The 19,655-nt window shown below is 39.1% G+C and overlaps 1 protein-coding gene across 1 annotated transcript in view; it reads right to left on the reverse strand.

Annotated features, from left to right (window-relative positions):
• Positions 1 to 212: 212 nt before the first annotated feature.
• The window catches only part of LRP6 (LDL receptor related protein 6), an 84,613-nt gene continuing 65,170 nt past the window's right edge, over positions 213 to 19,655 (reverse strand). The window contains exons 16-23 of the mRNA XM_060778094.2: positions 18,542 to 18,751; positions 17,815 to 17,940; positions 14,277 to 14,513; positions 12,485 to 12,595; positions 10,149 to 10,379; positions 8,430 to 8,566; positions 6,999 to 7,096; positions 213 to 5,430 (exon numbers count right to left, since the gene is read on the reverse strand). Of these exons, the coding sequence (XP_060634077.2) occupies positions 5,136 to 5,430; positions 6,999 to 7,096; positions 8,430 to 8,566; positions 10,149 to 10,379; positions 12,485 to 12,595; positions 14,277 to 14,513; positions 17,815 to 17,940; positions 18,542 to 18,751 (1,445 nt within the window). The 3' untranslated portion in view covers positions 213 to 5,135. The remainder of the gene's footprint in view (positions 5,431 to 6,998; positions 7,097 to 8,429; positions 8,567 to 10,148; positions 10,380 to 12,484; positions 12,596 to 14,276; positions 14,514 to 17,814; positions 17,941 to 18,541; positions 18,752 to 19,655) is intronic.

The raw sequence follows: 19,655 nt of genomic DNA on the forward strand, positions 1-19,655 counted from the left end.
ACAGATTTAACTCAATGATCAACTGGAAGATTCCTACCACTTGTCCAAGCCTCTGTGAGGAGACACATTTCTGTTATCTTCTCCCCCCCCCCCCCCCCAAAATTCAGAAAAGCCCCAAAATAACTGTCCTCCCAAAAGAAAGGAAAAGCTTTTCTTTAGTTTTATTCAGTATGTGTCTTTTTTTTTTTCCTTTTTGGTCCAAAAAGGAGGCTGTTGTAGTTTCACTCCCTTTACGACTTGAGTACATTTCCTTCTAAACAAAAGGTTTGCATGGAGTACTAGTGATATACAAGGGATTAACTACAGGAAAAGGCAGAAATGGCACTGAAGAAAAATAGAGGAAATGCCAAACTTACATAGCCTAGTGCCTGTGAGTAAACATTTTATTTTCATTTAAAAGGAAGCTATTTGTCTCCAACAACAATTGAATTCTAGGATTCATTTGTTTCAACATGCAGTTATGGAACTAATAGGCAATTGATTTCTTGTTCCAAGGTTATTACTGTTGAGTCAAAGCAGCATTTGGGAGAAGGCAAAGATAGCAGCTTGCTTTCTGGGGTTGCTTTTTATATTTCACTGAAATCTGACAACTGCCTATCATACATAACTAAATCACTCTTTAGTTTTGTATGCCTCCAACTAAGTCTTTTAAATTGAGTATATATCACACACGCTTTCTAGGTACAGGAACTGCAACTCCCATCATTTCCAGTTCTACAACATCTGGAAGATCACATAAGATTCTTAACCATTCTAACTGCACAGGAGACAGGGAATCCGGTTTCTGCCACAGGAAGAAAATACTACAGCATAAGCTCAACCACCTTATAACAGAAATAGGCACAGATACACACTTTGCAAGAAGATTGTTGCTAATACAGTACAAGCAGTTAGACTGAGACAAAGCAATACTCTGAATCCACAAGAATACATACTAACTCCTTGTCAGAATGGTGTACACTTAATGATGCAAACATTGAGTTTTTTTCATATCACTCCAGCTTCGACATAGTGATCACTGCAGGGAAATTTCTTTTGTTTGTAACATGATATAAATTTTTCAGACGACCTCATCCATGCATGCCCTTCCTGTACAGAAGAGCCAAACAACTATAGAGCTTCAAGAATTTGAAATGGAACGTCTGTTATCCAACATTTTTGCAGAATTTGTGTAAAGTGAAGCTGAAAATAATTCTAAATTATTATTTTTAATTGTGTCAGGAGCGACTTGAGAAACTGCAAGTCGCTTCTGGTATGAGAGAATTGGCCATCTGCAAGGACGTTGCCCAGGGGACGCCCAGATGATTTTTATCATTCTTGTGGGAGGCTTCTCTCATGTCCCCACATGAGGAGCTGGAGCTGATAGAGGGAGCTCATCCGCCTCTCCCCGGATTCAAACCTGCGACCTGTCGGTCTTCAGTCCTGCCGGCACAGGGGTTGAACCCACTGCGCCACCGGGGGCTCATAATTCTAAATGCAGGGTTGCAATCTTGATGCACATGCCTTTGGAAGTCAAGTTCAATAAACCAAATGAATTTCCAATTCGATGTGCTTAAAACTAGGAAACAAAGACAAGTTTGTGTAAAGGGCACTTTCGGACACACAGTTTATTTTCATTAGATCCAAATGATTGTTCATAGAGTAAACTCAGCTTTTGGAAGCTGAAATTAAATAGTTCTCAAGTTTGCAAAAATGCCCAGGAAACAAAATACTCAGAAGCTGGCAATGACTGCAAGTCTCAAACATCTTAAACTGAGACTGACAAAAAGAAAAGTAAAAAGTGCTTCGTATATTAATGTGGTTACCGTGACTTTCAGTTGCATTAATATATCCTATAGCAGACAAAGTACAGGGTGAGGCAGCATAACTCCCTTTTTTTTAAATGTGCGCCATTCAGTCAGTGGAAGACGTAGCGGAGCGCTAGTGGTCTCGTTCGAGAGGCGGGAGTATAAAGTTTTGTCCTGACACAGTTCAGTCGCCATCACGTGTTGGAACAGTGAGGAGTGTGCTTTTGCCGTTGAGGCCTACTTTTCGAGCGGATTTGGAGTGGCCAGCCCGCTCTCCATATTTGGCCCCTTGTGATTTTTTTCTATGTGGTTTTTTGAAATCCCGTGTTTATGTGAACCGTTCAAGGACCCTACAAGATTTGAAGACCAACATCTAGGAAGAAATTGCCAACATAACGCCTGCTATGCTGGCAAGAGTCATGACAAACGCCAGAAATCGGTTTACTCAATGTATGGAGAATGGGGGACGTCACCTACCTAATTTGATCTTCAGAACTATGTAAAACAAAACTTTAGGTATGTGCCTACTTTATAAATTTTTGAAAAAAAATTCTGATTCATATAATGGGTTTTGTTAAGTTTTGAAAAAAGGAAGTTACGCTGCCTCACCCTGTATTAAAGGGGAATTCACACCATCAGAGAACCAGTATTGAGGCAAACCACTAAAAGCATAGGCTTCAAGTTTTCACGCTTTGCCTGTGCAGGTTTGTTGGAGCAATCACAGCATATCTATTAGAACAATGCAGCTCTTAGAAAATGTCATTTCTTATATCTGTGAAAAATCGCAGAAATGATCCTGGCCAAGATCTTATTTGCAAGTGGGTGAAGCACAGCACTCTGCCAGTGCATTCATCTATAGGTCCTAGGAGCGGAAAGGTGGCCCAGTTGGGACCTCTTTTGGTCCATCTGTGGGCACTTGGGCCAGTGCTGCAGAGACATGCTTAGCACTATTTATCTACTGCTGTGCAACTGGGCAAAACCGTTTCACAAGAAGGTACTGGATAATGTATTGTCGAAGGCTTTCATGGCCGGAATCACTGGGTTGTTGTAGGTTTTTCCGGGCTATTTGGCCATGTTCTAAAGGCATTTTCTCCGGGCGTTTCGCCCTCATCTAGATGCAGGCGAAACGTCAGGAGAAAATGCCTCTAGGACATGGTCATATAGCCTGGAAAAACCTACAACAACCCAGGTAGTGGATACCTCCTCATGCAACTTAAGCAAAATACTCTGGGATAACCCCTACCTTCCAATCATCCACGGATTTGCGCTCCAGCACTTTAGGAAGAAGACTCCCCGCAAGAACCTTTTCAAGAATGAAACTTTGAATTCCTAAATTTCACACTTATACTCATTACCTAAACAGTATGCAGCAATAGCAGCAACAGAAAACGCTGCAAACTCCAGGAAATGAAAATTGAGAGCAGGTTCGTGTACTGCCTTTCTGGTACTATGTAAAGCTATTATAAAATTAAAGGCTGCCCCCACATCAGTGAAGGAACAAAGACAAAATGAAACAAAATACAGAATGCTAACAAAATACTTTGGCAAAGAATAACGAGTAACAGACATTCACAGTGATTTGGGCTTCAGAACGGAGGTTTCGACAGAAAAGAACAAACAGCACCTTGAGGTCACTCTGCAAGGATCGTCTGATTAAACATCATAGCTGCACCAACAGGAATAAGAAGTATTACCAACAATCGAGGGCTTCAGAGTCTATTGTGAAGGAAAATAATTGTAAAAGCTTCCTTTTAAAGAAAAAAAGAGTAGTTTTAAATATATAAATTTATACTGTGACATTTACTATACACTGAAAGTACTGCAAGAATATAGGATTTAATTTACATTAAACTATTACTTCAACATTAAATTATCATTATTATTATTATTTATTATTATGTGATATAAAAATATGAAAACTTTGGGGAGCATTGAAATATTTCAAAGAGCAGGCAGGAATCTTACTCAGGTACAATTACCCTTGTCATTATCCTGGAAACAGCAATGAGCTGGTAGGACAACATAATCCCATTGTAATGGAAGGGGAGTAAAAACATAATTTTGTATTACACATATTCATGTGTATATAGAAAGGTGTCTCGATTCATAGTTTCGGCCCCCAGGGTTGTAGCCGCGGTAAGACAGGGACCAAACCCCATGTGTGTGCACTCTTTTTGTCTCATGCTGCAAACAGAGAGTAACCAAGACATCATGTATCTGAATGCAGGATCTCCCTTACCCTATAAAACAGAACAGGGAGGCAACTGAGGCAGTGTGTACACACACAGTTTAGGCCTATTTCTTATCTCAACACAGGGAAATGTTCAGTGAAGGGCTGCATTAAAAAAAAAACACAAAGGCACAGCCAAGAAAAAGGCTAATGCTTCCACAATGGGAAACAAACCAATAAAATGACTGATTTCAAATAAACAAAGGGTGTCATTTTCAAAACGTTGAAAGTGGGGGAGTTTATTGGTATGTGAGAGCAAAAACAACCAAGAGTCCCTGTAGCATGTGAAAGACTAACAAGTTGTACTTGACATAAATTTCTTTTGGGTTTTAGTCTATAATAATAATATTTATTTATTTGATCAGTCATATGACCATTTCAATATAGAACATGAGTAAAAAAACAAGGCAGATCCGTCATTATGGGTTTTAGTCTACTTTCTCACATGTATCTGATAAAATGGTCTGAAATCCATATAAAAAGTTTATGTCAAAACCAAAACGCTGTCAGTCTTCCATATGCAGCAAGGCGCTGTTATGGTCAGAACTTTGCATAAGTATTGTCACTGCTGTGATTGTTGGATTCTTGTAGAAAGCAAAGCCCTTTGTGTATTGTTAGTTTTCTGCCCTGCAATTTTCTTCAAGTTTGATTTGAACTTCTGGCCGACCAGAATTAAAAATGCAAGGTAATTCAGCTCTTTGCACCTAGTTATATATGCTGCTAAATGACGGGTTCCTTTTACCCCTTTCCTTATTAAAAAGCCCACTCTCTCTCTCCCTTTTTTGGTATTTGGCTCATTGAACAGCAACGTTTCCTTATGTGGTCAGTCACTTGACTGATTTAAGGCATCTTCTTGTGTTCCATTTGAAAAAATAAAAAAACCCCTTTGTATACAAATTTTTAAAAATTTCTTATGGCACAAAGCAGCAAACTCTGTTTTTAGGAAAATATATAAATAACTTTTATCACTGCCTTCTATACATGCCCACTTTCCCACCCCATGTAATACATTTTAACTGTACACACTATGCCCTACCTCATGTCCTCCCCCCTCTTGCTAAGGGAAATCATTATTTACACTGGTGAATTGGAGGCAGTCAAAGGAGGGAGGGAATTTCTCATGAGGAATCTGTACAGGGAGAAGGGGGTGGTGGGTACAGGTGATGTGAGTAGCTCCGTTCCGTGTATGGAGATGGCGGGCAACTCTCGTAGTTCTCCTCTGCTGATAAATACTGGCTGCGCGGCGTTGGCGGAGGAGGCACAGGCTCAGAATCATAGTTCAAATCACTTGTGTAACCCTTGCCCACAGTTGTTGTCATCACTCTCCGGCTGGGAGCATAGTCACTGTCACAAACGTCTGTGCTGCAGGGCGTAGTGGGAGGAGCAAAATGCCGGTAGCTGTATGGCCTGTAACTGGGCCAAAAAAGGGCGAGAGGAAATTAAAGGCATTGGCATCATAAATGAACCTCAGATTTTCTTCACGTGATGTGTCAACCTGCCAGTGTCAAACATCAACCATGTTTTGTACTTATTTTTCTTTGGAGAGTGTTTGGTGATTGGAATAAAATATAAAGACAGATTGCAATCCTATTCTGAATGCACAAAAACCGACGAGAGGTTCCTTTAATTGGAATTTTAGTAGGGGTGTGAGAAATGGCAGAAATCCATTCTGTTTTCATTTTGAATTTTGGGTGCCCCCTGTTCTGTTTTTGGGAAGATTCGAAAGGGGGACATTCAGCTTCATAATTCGGGATCCACAATAACATCACAAAAACACAACCCCGGAGGGGAGGAGGGGAAGAGAAAGCAAAATTCGAAACGAAAACAGAATGGATTTCTGCCATTGAAATCCACAAGCATGTGGTCAATTTCAACAAAAAGGAGGAAACCATGAAAATGAACAAAATCTAGCTACCAGTATTTAAAAAACTCTAAAATTACAACAGCAAAACAACAGAGAGGAAACAAACAAGGACATCTAATCACCTCTCAACAAAAGATTGCCCCAGGCACTGCCAGGCCATCAAATGCTAATCAAGGTGGTCAGTTGAAACATTCACACCTAGCTCCAATAGACAAGAGTCCTTTGTCCCACCTTGGTCATTCCACAGATATATAAACCCATTTTCCTAGTTCCAACAGAACTCACTACCTCTGAGGATGCTTGCCATAGATGCAGGCAAAACGTCAGGAGAGAATATGGCCATATAGCCCGAAAAAACCTACAACAACCCAGAATGGATTTCTGTCATTTTCCCTATCCCTAAAGTAAATCAATCTTGCATGAGTTACATGTCCTAAACAAGCACATTTAAGCAGCCTGTTCATTCACTTGCTTTGTCAAACATTTTAATAATAATAATAATAATAATAATAATAAGAAGAAGAAGAAGAAGAAGCAGCAGCAGCAGCAGCAGCAGCTTTATTTATACCCCGCCACCATCTCCCCAAAAGGGACTCGGAGCGGCTAACATGAGGCCAAGCCCAAAAATAATACAGCAAAGTTTGACACAAAACAACAGAAAAAATACATCACAACAAAATACATAAAATAACAAAATAAACAGTGCAAAGTAACATAATACAAATCAAATATAAAGGGTGGGCAAAATGAATGCAATAAAATGTTAAAACCCTGGGTGAGATAGGACTAGAAAAAGTGTATTCGGCTTAGGAAGTTTGCTAAGCACAGAGATATATCTAAAAAATGCACTGAGCACCCTAAAGGAATGTCACAAGTTTATAGAATTGAGAATTAAATCTGGCTTTGATTCTCTAATGAGATAGCAATAGGCATAGAAGGAAGCTTGCATACAATCTTTCCTGATGAGCAAGTGCCAAGACAGAATGAGTTTTATGAAGTTCTTCCTATATATGAACAGAGAGGTAAGTAATTGTTTAGTGGGCTTGGAAGGGTGTGCAAGTTTGAGGGACTTATTTGGAAGGGTGTGCAACAGCTCCACGTGTACTAGTAGTATTACCTGTAAGATCGATGAGTTGATGGGCTGTTTGAAGAATAACCAAATTCCATAGTATAATGTGAACGCTCAGTAGCTGGTGATGGAGGAGGATTCAATATCTTTGAAAGAAACCACAAGGAATGATGGGAAGAATTAGTTTGAACAGAAGTCAAAAAAGTGTCAAATAAATATTCATAACAATAAGGCAATTTTTATCGAGCATAGCAATGTGTTGTGATTACTACAAATGATTACTCCCAAAATACAGGTTGAGCATCCCTTGTCCAAAATGCTTGGGGCCTGGAATGTCTTGAATTTTTAATCTATTTGGATTTTGAATGCCTGCATTTGCATATACGTAAATAATAATAATAATAATAATAATAATAATAATAATACTTTAATTATACCCCGCTACCATCTCCCAAGGGACTCGGTGCGGCTTACATGAGGCCGAGCCCACAATACATCAATAATAAAAGCAATAACAACAAATAATACAAAACAATAAAATAAAACTCACAACAAAAATAAGCAATAAACATTAACAGTAACACAATGACATTTAAAACCTATGGCTGGGCCAAATGTAATAATTAAAATTTAAAGATAATGCTGAGCATGAACAGATGAAATATGAACTAGGATGGAGTTTTCAGAGAGGGATGGGGCGTGCAGACATTCCTAGATCCATAGTAAACTGCATTTATAGTTTCCTTATTCTGGGAAGGCACACTGGAACAACCACATTTTCAGGCTCCTACTAAAGACTGCCAAGGTTGGGGCATGCCTGATGTCCTTGGGGAGTGAGTTCCAGAGTCGAGGGGCCACCACTGAGAAGGCCCTCTCCCTCGTCCCCACCAATTGCGCCTGCGATGGAGGTGGGAGCGTGAACAGGGCCTCTCCAGATGATCGAAGGGGTAGTGTGGGTTCATACACAGAAATGCGTATATGGGCTCAAACTCTGAACTTACAAGTTAATTTAGGACTCATATGCACTCTATACGCACAGCCTAAAGACAATTTATTATCTACCTTTGTTGTGGTTCTCACCACAATGTATCAATATGGTTGTAAAATGTACAGTTTCAATTGGAAGTATGGAAAAAACAAAGTTTGAGGATAAAATAATGCAAATTTGTGCATCACTTTGGAAAAATAGTTAGATTGATGCACAAATCAATAGACTCTGTTCCTTCCCCATTACATTCATGGGTTGCCTTAACAAAGGCACTCTGTTCACTTGAAAATTCAAATTCTCTCTTTGGCCATCTGTTTCTAAACACATTACCACAATTTAAATATCATAATTAGTGTACTTATTATTCAGTGTATAAATACAATACTCCTTGAACATTTTGCTACAAAAACCACTTAAGTTAAGATTTCACAATTCAGTTTTCATACAGTAGTTCATCTGTGCAATGAACATTGGAGAATATGATGACTTACTGGAGGGAAGTAAGTCCCCTTAGTGCTTGAAGAGCTACTGGATGATGCTCCAGTAACATGAGCTCTGTCATAGGGAGGTCCACTGCTTCCACCCATAATACTGAGTGAACTGATCACAGATTTGCCACGGGGCATTCCTAGAAAGGAAACGAGAAAAAAAGAAAGATTCATAACTGTGTTTTCTCAGCACCATCTCACATGAAGAAATTAATTCTATGATTAGATTTCGATGTGGGGAAGCCATGCTCTATTTTGAAAATTGATTAGGTAAGCCTTAACTTTCTGCATATGGTACTCCACCTATCCTCATACAGACTTCATGTTAATGTCTCTGTGTGTATCTTGATCATCTTTCAGCCCTCTCCCATCAGTCATCTACAGAACTTTGATAAATGTGATGTATAGTCTACCTTACTGTGTATCTGAGAACTCTGAGATTTATGACAAGAAATCATAAAGTCATCAGTTGGGGACCCCTCCCCCCCAATACCAACTGCTGCTCTGGGCCAGAGTGAAGAGAGAGGGGGCCAGGGGACAGTTCTATCTTGTCTCCTTTGCTATGCTAATAATATAATATAATATAATATAATATAATATAATATTTATAATATTATAATGTAGAAGAAGAAAAATAACAACAAAAACAACTTTATTTTTCTACCCCGCCTCCATCTCCCCGAAGGGACTCAGGGCGGCTTACATGGGGCCCAAATCCAGGCAGAATACAATTAAAATAAAGCAATAACAATTAAAACAGCGTAAAAACAGCATAAAATAACATAACAAAAATAGCTAGCAACAACAGTAACAGCAGACTAATTTTGGAGGGGGAGGAACCACTACGTGAACTAGTTAAAGGATAAAGTGGTTTAGTAAGGTAGATGACAATGTATAACGGCATAAGAAAAATCATGGAAACACAGCAAATTAACAGGATCAGTTAATAAACTACAGGACATCAGATTGAATGACAATTCAAGTCATGATACAGGCCATTTGTCATAGGAGTCGTCAATCGAAAGCACAGAATAATACAATATATTATATTATATATAATAATATTACAATGTAATACAATATAATACTAATAATAATATTATAATTATATATTTTATATTACACATAATATTACTAATAATATTACAATATAATGGTATAGTACAATATAGTAATATATAATACTGATATTGTACTATGCTAATAATATAATATATTGTATGTATACATATCTTGTAAGCTGCTCTGAGTCCCCTTCGGGGTGAGAAGGGCGGCATATAAATAAACAAATAAATAATTTAATTCCAAATTATAATTTTCCTTATTTTTTAATAATAATAATAATAATCTTTATTTGTATTCCGCCCTTTCTCCCTGAAGGGAGTCGGGGGGTTTCTAAGATATAAGGCAAACATTCAACTGCCGGAAAGAAAACAATACAATTACATCAAAATAAACACATTCAACAATATAACACAGCCTAATTTAACTTAACAAACAAAATAATAAGTAAAGGCATCATAAAATGCTAAAATCCTGTTAAAACACACTGACAATAAAAATATTAAAGTAATCTAGTTTCAACTTCTGTGAATTAACACTCATCAAACTGGGAAGCCATTATCAACATTTGCTTTTCTGCCACACATCCCAAAACCTTACTAAGAGACAAGAATTTCAGTGCAACAGCATTCAGAAATGCATCTAAGTATGATGACCAACCAGGAAGAGATCCCGAGAGAGAGCTTGGATGAGGCACGTAGCCTAGAGGTACAGAAGCTGGCCCATGCACCACATAGTCATTAGTCATTGTTTCGCCTTCTCCTTTCATCCTTGGGCACAATACTCGCTGACAGACAAAGTACATCGCAGTGACAATAAAAAGAGTGAGAATTACACCAACAACAGAGCCTATTGTACTGCTGGCTTGTGGAGCCGGTTCTTCAGTTGTGTCTGAAAGTAAGGCAGAAAAAAACCCAAGTGTTATCAAGTATGTTGTTTTTTTTAAAAAATAGCAACAAGCACTCTTTACTCTGATAGCTTCTGCCTCTTACGCTGCTACACACACTATTAATGGGCAATAAAGGATGTGACAAAATATATATGGCCTGTGTTGGACTAGAAAAAAAAGGAAAGAAGGTTAACATTAATGCTTGAATGGGGAAAATATGGCTAGTGTCAATCAATCAAGACGTTATTACAGTCCATGACCAGCACAGAGACTATGGCCAATACGAGAGTAGAAAAGATGAAAGAGGGTTAACATTAATGCTTGAAAAGGGAAAATGCAGCTTTTTCTAAAGGCCAGTTGTAATTGTAAGACGTAATTACACATTAACACATAGTAAAATAGCCTGAGAAATCATATCACGCACCACCTCATTGCATTCTGGTTGGTGTTTCCCTCTTTATACTAAGTTCAAGTAGAAATAACATTGTGAAGAGTCATTTTTAAAAGGTGGCGGGATAATGCTCTCACTGATTTTAAGACTCTTCGGCTTCATTGGTGTCCAGTTAGAAAGAACAAGGTTGATGTTGGGAATATTGGGTGGGTTCCTCCTCCCTCCCTCTCCTTATCTTTCTTATTTCTCCCCTTGCCCCAAGTTTCTTCTTTGATGATCTTTTTAATTTATTTTTTTTCTTAAATGAAGATTTTTTATGTTTTTTAACAGAGCTGGGAGGGGTCTTCCCCTTCTTCCAACCTCTCTCTTGCCCTCCTCACAACCCCTTTCCCTTTAAAAGTCCTGGACTGCTCTGTTCTCTTTGTCTTGTTCATCTTTCTTTCTTTCTTTCTTTCTTTCTTTCTTTCTTTTTTTTGCGGTGTCCGTTGATTTCCTTTTCAGAGGGTCAGGTTGTTAGGCTGAATGTAAGATCTTTCACACTTTTCCTTGGAAATGAGTTTCTCAAGATCAGGGGACGTTCAGTTCCAAGGAAAAGAAATAGATTTCTAAGATCTACAGAGACACTTGCTGGAACGCCTCAACAAGTGAGAGTCCAAAAGTGGCAGGCTCAAACCCAGAACGTCAATCAATGGCTGATACCAAATGAGAGACCTCCTGGGCACACAGATAACTGGGCGACTTGGAAGGCACTGAACAGACTGCGCTCTGGCACCACGAGATGCAGAGCCAACCTTAAGAAATGGGGCTACAAGGTGGAGTCCACGAAGTGAGAGTGTGGAGAAGAGCAAACCACAGACCACCTATTACAATGCAGTCTGAGCCTTGCCACATGCACAACAGAGGACCTTCTAATAGCAACACCAGAGGCACTCCAAATGGTTGGCTACTGGTCAAAGGACATTTAATAAAATGCCAAGTTTTCAAATTTTGTGTGTGTGTTTTTTTTAAAAAAAATAACAAAATGCAACTGTTTGGTTCGCTCCTGATACAATAAATAAATTCCAAGGGAGGGGGTGGAGTAAGGGCCTGGATTGGGGATCTTTCTCTCTCTCCTGAGCAGATTGTTCCTAGAGCAGTTTAGTTCCTGGATTTGGGAGATTGGTTGAGAGATTGGGTGGCTCATTTTGTCACTGTGTGTAAGAGAGAAAGAGAAATACACACAGAAAGAGTCTTTGTGTGTGTGTTCCTTGGTTGGGCTCCAGTCTTCATTATGTTTTGAGGTGGCCTAGAGAAACCACCTTGAGGTGACTGGCTTGACTTTGAAGAAACTGAGGGTGGCTACAGCCGACAGGGAGCTCTGGCATGGGCTGGTCCATGAGGTCATGATGAGTTGGAAGCAACTGAATGAATAAACAACAACAAAGAGAAACCAATTGCTTTTTCAATTTCCTGACATTGGGCAAGGAATGTCCCTTCCCCAAAACAGATGGCCAGTTTACTCTTGAGTCAACCCACTGAGCTGAAGTGATGGTAGAGAGCAAGAGTAAGGACGTGCATCAAGAGTAAGGACGTGCAAAACTGAACTGTGTATTAGACTTGATGGTGCATCAGACTCAAGTAAATAAGGGTAAAATGCTTGTTTTCATCTTCTCTCATAAATCAAGATAATTTATCATTTTTGCACTGGAATATCTAAATGTAAATGGTCACACTTACAACATCCTTGTTCATCAGAGTTGTCACTACAATCCAAATTCTGGTCACATTTCTTGTTCTTCCCAATGCACTGACCACTGGAACATCGGAACTGATCTGTTAAGCAAAGCACTAGAAAAAAAAAAGATAACCAATATTTCAATTCTAGAAATAAACAAAACAGCACTCTATTTCCTGTGTAATTCAATGTTTCAAAAAGATGGATCTGATTTGAAATCACTATATCTATGTAACCACAAACCGCCCATGAATAAAATCCTTTTACCACTTGAGAGTGGTTGGGGCACAGAGTTTCAAATGATTACTACTAAAAAGACCATATGATGAAATGAGCGTAGAACATTGGGCATAATATTGACATTAGTACATGGGACTACATATGGGAAAGAGGGATAAATTTCACCCGCAACTATGGCCTCCATGAGAATTTTTATAAGATAATGTATCATTCGTATATGATGTCAAAACAACTAACCCAAATCCAATTTAAGCAAAAGAATATTTGTTGGAAATGTAATACAAGATATTTTTTCAATACATGGTATCAGCAGCCAAGATATTATTTGCAAAATACTGGAGACAATAGACAACACCAATAGTGGAAGAACAGAAAACAAAACTCATGGAACTTTCTGAATTAGAAAAGCTGTCCAGACGGAACAGAATCACGATGCAAATAATTAAAAAAAAAGATTTTTTTTCATGTCAGGAGCGACTTGAGAAACTGCAAGTTGCTTCTGGTGTGAGAGAACTGGCCGCCTGTACGGACATTGCCCAGGGGATGCCCAGATGTTGGATGTTTTATCTTCCTGTGGGAATCTCCTCATGTCTCTGCATGGGAAGCTAGAGCTGGCCGACAGGCGCTTACCGCACTCCCTGGATTCAAACCAACGACCTTTCGGTCAGCAGTTCAGACAAGGGTTTAACCCATTGCACCAAATAAACCATTAACTTTCTACTTGAAAAATCTAAAAATAATAACAATTGGCTTCTTAAATTGAATTAAGTACATTGAACTGATAAAGGATTCAAGTTGAACAATTGATGGAAAGAATCTTCCAACATTATTGAAAACACAAGATGATTTACCTTTACCCACAAACAAGTTACCTATCATTTTTCCATTCCAATTTTTTTTGTAAATAGAACAATATACTGAAAATGAATAAAAATAATATATTTTTAAATGATTACTGCTAGATGACAGTCCCTGTGCACAAACAGCCCCTAGTGTCAGAAATTCACAAGACGGCAACCTTGTCATGTAAGGCCTAATCTCCATTTGTAAGATTATATTTTTAGATTTTTTTCTGGCTCAAAATAGTTAGAAAAATGTGGTGACTTGATTACTTTTTGTGTAATTGTTGCCATCATGGAATATACTGCTTTCAAATTAGCTTCATAATTTTTTAAACATCCTGTACCTTTCTACTCTCAGTTACCAATATATGAAGTGCAAAGCACCACAAATGAAATTAATATACAAAATAAAAACAAAACAAAAGAGAAACTACGTAAACTCTCTAAAATGTACAGTTTCTAGAAACAGCAGAAGCTAGTTTTATTTACCACAGAAATTGACTTTTCTTGGTTCAAGGTTTTATTTTTGTTGTTATTATTGTGCAAACAAAATATGGAACTAGTCACAGTATACTGGAACAAACATAATTCAACAAGGTTTTTGTTGTCAGGAAGTATTTCAAATTTTTTTACCTCCCCCCTCCTTGACTCCCCCCCCCCACTTTCTTTTTTTTACTAAAAAGCAGTTATTTTGTATTGGAAACATTGATACCTTCACATTTCTTTTCATCTGAGCTATCTTGGCAATTTGGTTCTCCATTGCACTGAAGGGCACTGTCAATGCACTGCCCACTGTCGCACTGGAACTGGGACTCTGAGCATACAGGGCAGTTTCTTTCATCACTGGCATCTTCACATTCAGTGTACCCATCACAGCGCCAAGCTACAGGAATGCAGTCAATCTCTCCTGTGAAACATGTGAAGTGCTGCGGGGAGCACGTTGGTGGTTCTGTTAAAAAAAAAAGGAGGTTTGTGGGGTTTTTTTGTTGCCGCTTTCCTAGTCTAAAGAACGAGATTCCATCTGAACATTAGGAAGATCTTCCTGACTGTCAGAGCTGTTCAGCAGTGGAACTCTCTGCCCTGGAGTGTGGTGGAGGCTCATTCTTTGGATGCTTTTAAACAAAGGCTGAATGGCCATCTGTTGGGGGGTGCTTTGAATGCAAATTTCCTGCTTCTTGGCATGGGGTTGGACTGGATGGTCCATGACGTCTCTTCCAACTCTATGATTATATGATTCTATATGAAAAACAAATCTGACCAAGTGACTGGGGGAAGTTATAAGATACTTCTGAAAACAGAAATTACAGCACATTGAAAAGAATTGGAGCACCACACCACATTTTGAGTCTCCTTCTGGAGAGAAACGGCAGGATATAAACAACAACAACAACAATAATAATAATAATAATAATAATAATAATGTATTCACTTTATCCAAAGTAGGCACTGAACAATCCAATGGCTCGCTACATATATATTCGTATGCTTTCTCTCTTTCCTTTTCCTACTTCATTTGCAGGCAAGATCAGTGCTATGCTATTTTGACATGATGGGTGATATTTTTTAAATATAAAAGTAACATTCATTGTATAACTGTAGTATATATTGAAAATTATAATTACAACAGTTACAGGGAAAGGAAAAATCATATTGACACTACATGTATACTTATGAATAGAGCTTTATACTTTGGAACCAAACACACAATTTTCTTTTCTTTCAGGACCTTAATCTGAATCAGCATGCTAGCAGAGGGTAAGCTTAAACAAGTGTATATTTCTGGGTAATGCAAACTGCAGGCTTGTGTTCTTGATTCTGTGTGGGAATCTGGTTTGGGACAAAGAGCTAACATCTCCTAAGCGCCCATGCTAAAGGTCTACTTTGGACTGGATACCTTTCGCTGACAATCTGATGCAATAATACCAAAACCACAAAACCTATACTCAAGGCTCAAAAGGCAACATATTTTGAAGAAACCTATTCCACAATCTTATATTAGTATAGTATCATTGAGGGGTATTTTAAAAGCTTAGCAACTGGATATTAGAAAAACAAAGATCAGGCCATTCTTGCAAATATCTTCTCTATAGAAAAGCAGCAAGCTATTAGAGACAGGTGTGTGTGTATGTTGGGGGGGGGGGGAGATGACAGTAGCCTGCAAAGATCTGTTATTTTGCATCAGTATCATACAAATTGCAGATTAAGGGTGCACATTTCAGGTTTTACTGTTACAATGACTCCTTATTATATCTCCATATTTCTTTCAACGTAAGAGTATTGCTTTCAGTGCAGACCATTTGTGTCTCACATTCCAATGTTCTACAATAATTCTAAATTTAAAAAAACACTAAAAAAGATATAATGTACAACAGATGGATACACCGTGACTCAGTGTCTAGTTATGTACTTTCTATAACTGTGTTCAGTAAGGCCAGATTCAGCACAAATCCTCTCCCTGCAACTCTGTCTAGCTGACCACTGCTATTTTAATGCAGCTGTTCACACTTAATTCACATAAAGTTTTGCTACTACTGATCATGTGCAGTGAATATATGATTCCCATTGCTCTCTCATCACACGGATGAGGTCCAGTATAGTGATTCGCCAGCCTCCATGGCGAATCAGGGCGGCAGCAGAGCAGCAGTGGGGAAGTGTCGCTGTATGACTGATGCCAGCGGAACCCCCATCGTTCCTTACAGAACACGGTGAGGTTTCTGTGTTGGCGGCAGCAGCATCCTTCCATGTTTCTGCCTCAATTCAACCACAGAACCTCAATGGAGGTCACCCTATATCGTCTTGATGGGTGGCATGGGGCCAGATGGGTGAGCTGGGGCAGAAGTGTCCTAGGGCCCTTTTCTTGCCTCATGTGATGAAGCTCTCTCTCTCTCTCTCTCTCTCTCACACACACACACACATACACACACACACACACACACACACACACACACACTGCTTTCTGGTTCTGCATTAAATGTCTAGGGAAAAAATACTTGGATTATCTCATTCCAGTATTCTCATGTTTCCTACAACACAGCTTTATCTGTTATTCAAGATTAACTAGTTTAGAAGTTGCAAGAGGACAGCTTTAGATCTACAAATCCATCTTGGAATAATTCGCAGTAGATTGGCAAGGATGTCTGCTTTCCAACTTCTTCAGTATAATAAGTTATTGACAATACATTCTATTGCAAAAATCAATAAAATTTTGGATAACTAGATTAGATTTTTTGTATGCAAGAAGCGTATAGTCCAGTCATTTCTGCCTACACTAGATCTCTCCCTTAACAATAGTTAGAAAGAACAGGTCACTAGTTTATGTCCATGTTCCCTCACTCTAAAGCAGGCATGGGAAAACTTTCTAACTTGGGGGCCAAATGGTGGGTCAGAGTGGGGTGAGCAGGCCAGGAGGGAGGCCAGGAGGGAGGAGGTTCTCCCCAAGTCCCCTCCCTGCTCTTTCCTCCCCTTCCATTTCTCTTTTGGAGGCAGATAGGGAAGGAAAGATGGAAAATGTTTGACTCCCATAATAATTAGCCTTTGTTAGGATGAGATGGTGGATGGCAGAGAAAAAGTCTCGATTAGTCCCCATATTGCCTACTCCGAATATATAATCCTAGAATCCTCGAGCTAGAAGAGACCTCCAAGGGCCATCCAGTCCAACCCCCTGCCATGCAAGAAGGCACAATCAAAGCACTCCATAAAGATAGCCTCTGCGAAAAAGCCTCCAGAGAAGGAGTCTCCACCACACTCCCAGGAAGCCTACACCACTCTCCCAACAGCTCTTACTCTCAAATCTCTTTTGGTCAAATCTCTTTCCCTGTCATTGGAAACCACTGCTCCCTTGTACCCTGGTCTCTAGAGCAGCAGAAAGTCAGTTTCCCCCCTCCCTCCTCCTCAGTAGGACATCCTTTAAAATTTTGAAACATGGTTCTCAAGTTCCCGCTCTACCTTCTCTTCTCCAGCCAAACATCCCCCACGAGGAAAGGAGGAACCAAAAAGAAAAGGAAGGAAGATAGGGAGGAAGAGAAGGAAGGGAATGGAGGGAAGGAGGGGAAGACAAACGGGAGGGAGGGAGGGAGGGAGGAAGGGAGGGAGGGAAGGCAGGCAGGCAGGCAAGGGAAAGAGGGAAGGAAGGATGGACAAAAGGGTGGGAAGAAGGAGGGAGACAGAAGGAGGTAAGGAAAAGAGGGAGAGAGGAAAGGAGGAAGGAGAGATGGTATAACATTGAAAAAGAAGGGGAGAGAAGAACATACCTCCACAAGAAAGTTCATCTTGAAGCAGGACAAGGTGTATGGGGCAAGAACAACGTGTGGTTCCGTCACCTTTCACAATACAAATATGTGAACAACCTCCATTATCCTGGGAACAAGGGTGCAGTTCTGCAAAATAATGTAAGAGTAGAAAATGCTTAATGTATGAAAGCTCCTCTTTAAAAAGATGACAGCTTGCATTAGAGACTTTCAAATCAGATTCCAGGAAACATCCTGAGAACTTGGCAATGGATTCTTCCTCATGGAGACAACCAGTGGCAGACAAATTCCTGTCCAAGGCAGCATGCCCACCAACACTGCATTTTCTGCTGAAAGATTAATTCTTGAAAGCTTTGAATCAGAACCAGCTAGAATTTAGTATTAGAATCTATTTGCAAGACTATTGCTCCTTCAGAAAAATATGAACTAACCTCTAATCATAAACACAGAAATCAATTACTGGGTAAAATTCAGGTATCATATTTGAAGGATTAGAAAACACAACACTTTTCATGTGTAAATATATGTATATATCCTGCCTTTCATTCAAGAAACCAAGGCAGCATACAAAATAACCCAGCATTCCCTTATTCAATCTCTGAAGAGACATAGAATTCTTGAACCACGAGAGTGGGTGTGCAGTATGTTGTCAGATAGAGCTGAAAATCATATAGATTGTACTGTACAGCAAATAGCTCTTAACTCTGAATGCCATGGACCATTCACTTACTATATTCCTGCATGTTGAGTTCTTTAACAGCATGTATATCACTGAGTTGAGCAATGCGAGCCTGAACTTTTGTACGTCTGTCTTGACGAGTCATGTCAATTTTTTCAATCATCTGCTGATGTCTATCAATCCAGTAGAGCCAATTTTCAAATACTGTCAGTCCTATAGGTTGGAGTATGTTGGAATCTTCTAATACTACACGATTGGCACCTTTAGAAAGAAAGAAAAATAAGGTTGAAAACTGAGCCACAGCCAGAACAGTTTACATCCATTTCGTATTTGTATTCTCAAAGAGGGTTTTCTCACCTTTGTTGCAAGCTATATAGAAACTACAAACAAGTCACGTCAGATAAATCTTATCTGTTTCTGACAGAGTCACAAGCTTGGGAGATTAAGGGAATGTTGTGGATATCTTGATTTCAGTAAGGCCTCTGAAAAGGTTTCCTGTGATATCCTCACAAAGAGACTAGTAAAATGTGGGCTAGACCAGAGCTTCTCAATCTGTGGGTTGTGAATCCATATGAATATGGGTTGCTGAACAAACAATGACCACAAAAAAATGTGCACCCCATCACCTAATGGCGCTTTTAGATATTTACATGAATCTGTTTGTAACAATGTGCAGTGCATAATAAACAGTGGACTCTGCAGCAAATGCTTCAGATGGACTTCATAAAAAGGGAAAATTAGTAAGCCTTGCAAATGGAACAAGTTACAATTGTCATTATTAGGCAGACTCTTTTTGATAAAAATGAATGCATTGTCACAGATTTTGTTTCTTTTTCAACCAATCCCTGCGATAGCTACGGATAAACCATTTAAACAATGGCAAAGGGATGTATCTAAATTTGTATGGCAAGGGAAGAAGTAAAGATTTAAGTCTTAGCTAAAATATATTAAACCAGGAAAGATTTATGTTGGAAATGTGAGAAGGAGAAAGGTACCCTTTATACATGTTATGGAAATGTGAAAGAGTTAAGAATTATTGGAAGATAAATAATACAGGGTGAGGCAGCATAACTTCCTTTTTTAAAATGCGCACCATTCAGTGGGTTGAAGACATAGAGGAGCGCTACTGGTCTCGTTCGAGAGGCAGGAGTATAAAGTTTTGTCC

Source organism: Anolis sagrei, chromosome 5, assembly GCF_037176765.1.
Source record: "Anolis sagrei isolate rAnoSag1 chromosome 5, rAnoSag1.mat, whole genome shotgun sequence".
In the NCBI taxonomy this organism is placed as follows: Eukaryota; Metazoa; Chordata; class Lepidosauria; order Squamata; family Dactyloidae; genus Anolis; species Anolis sagrei.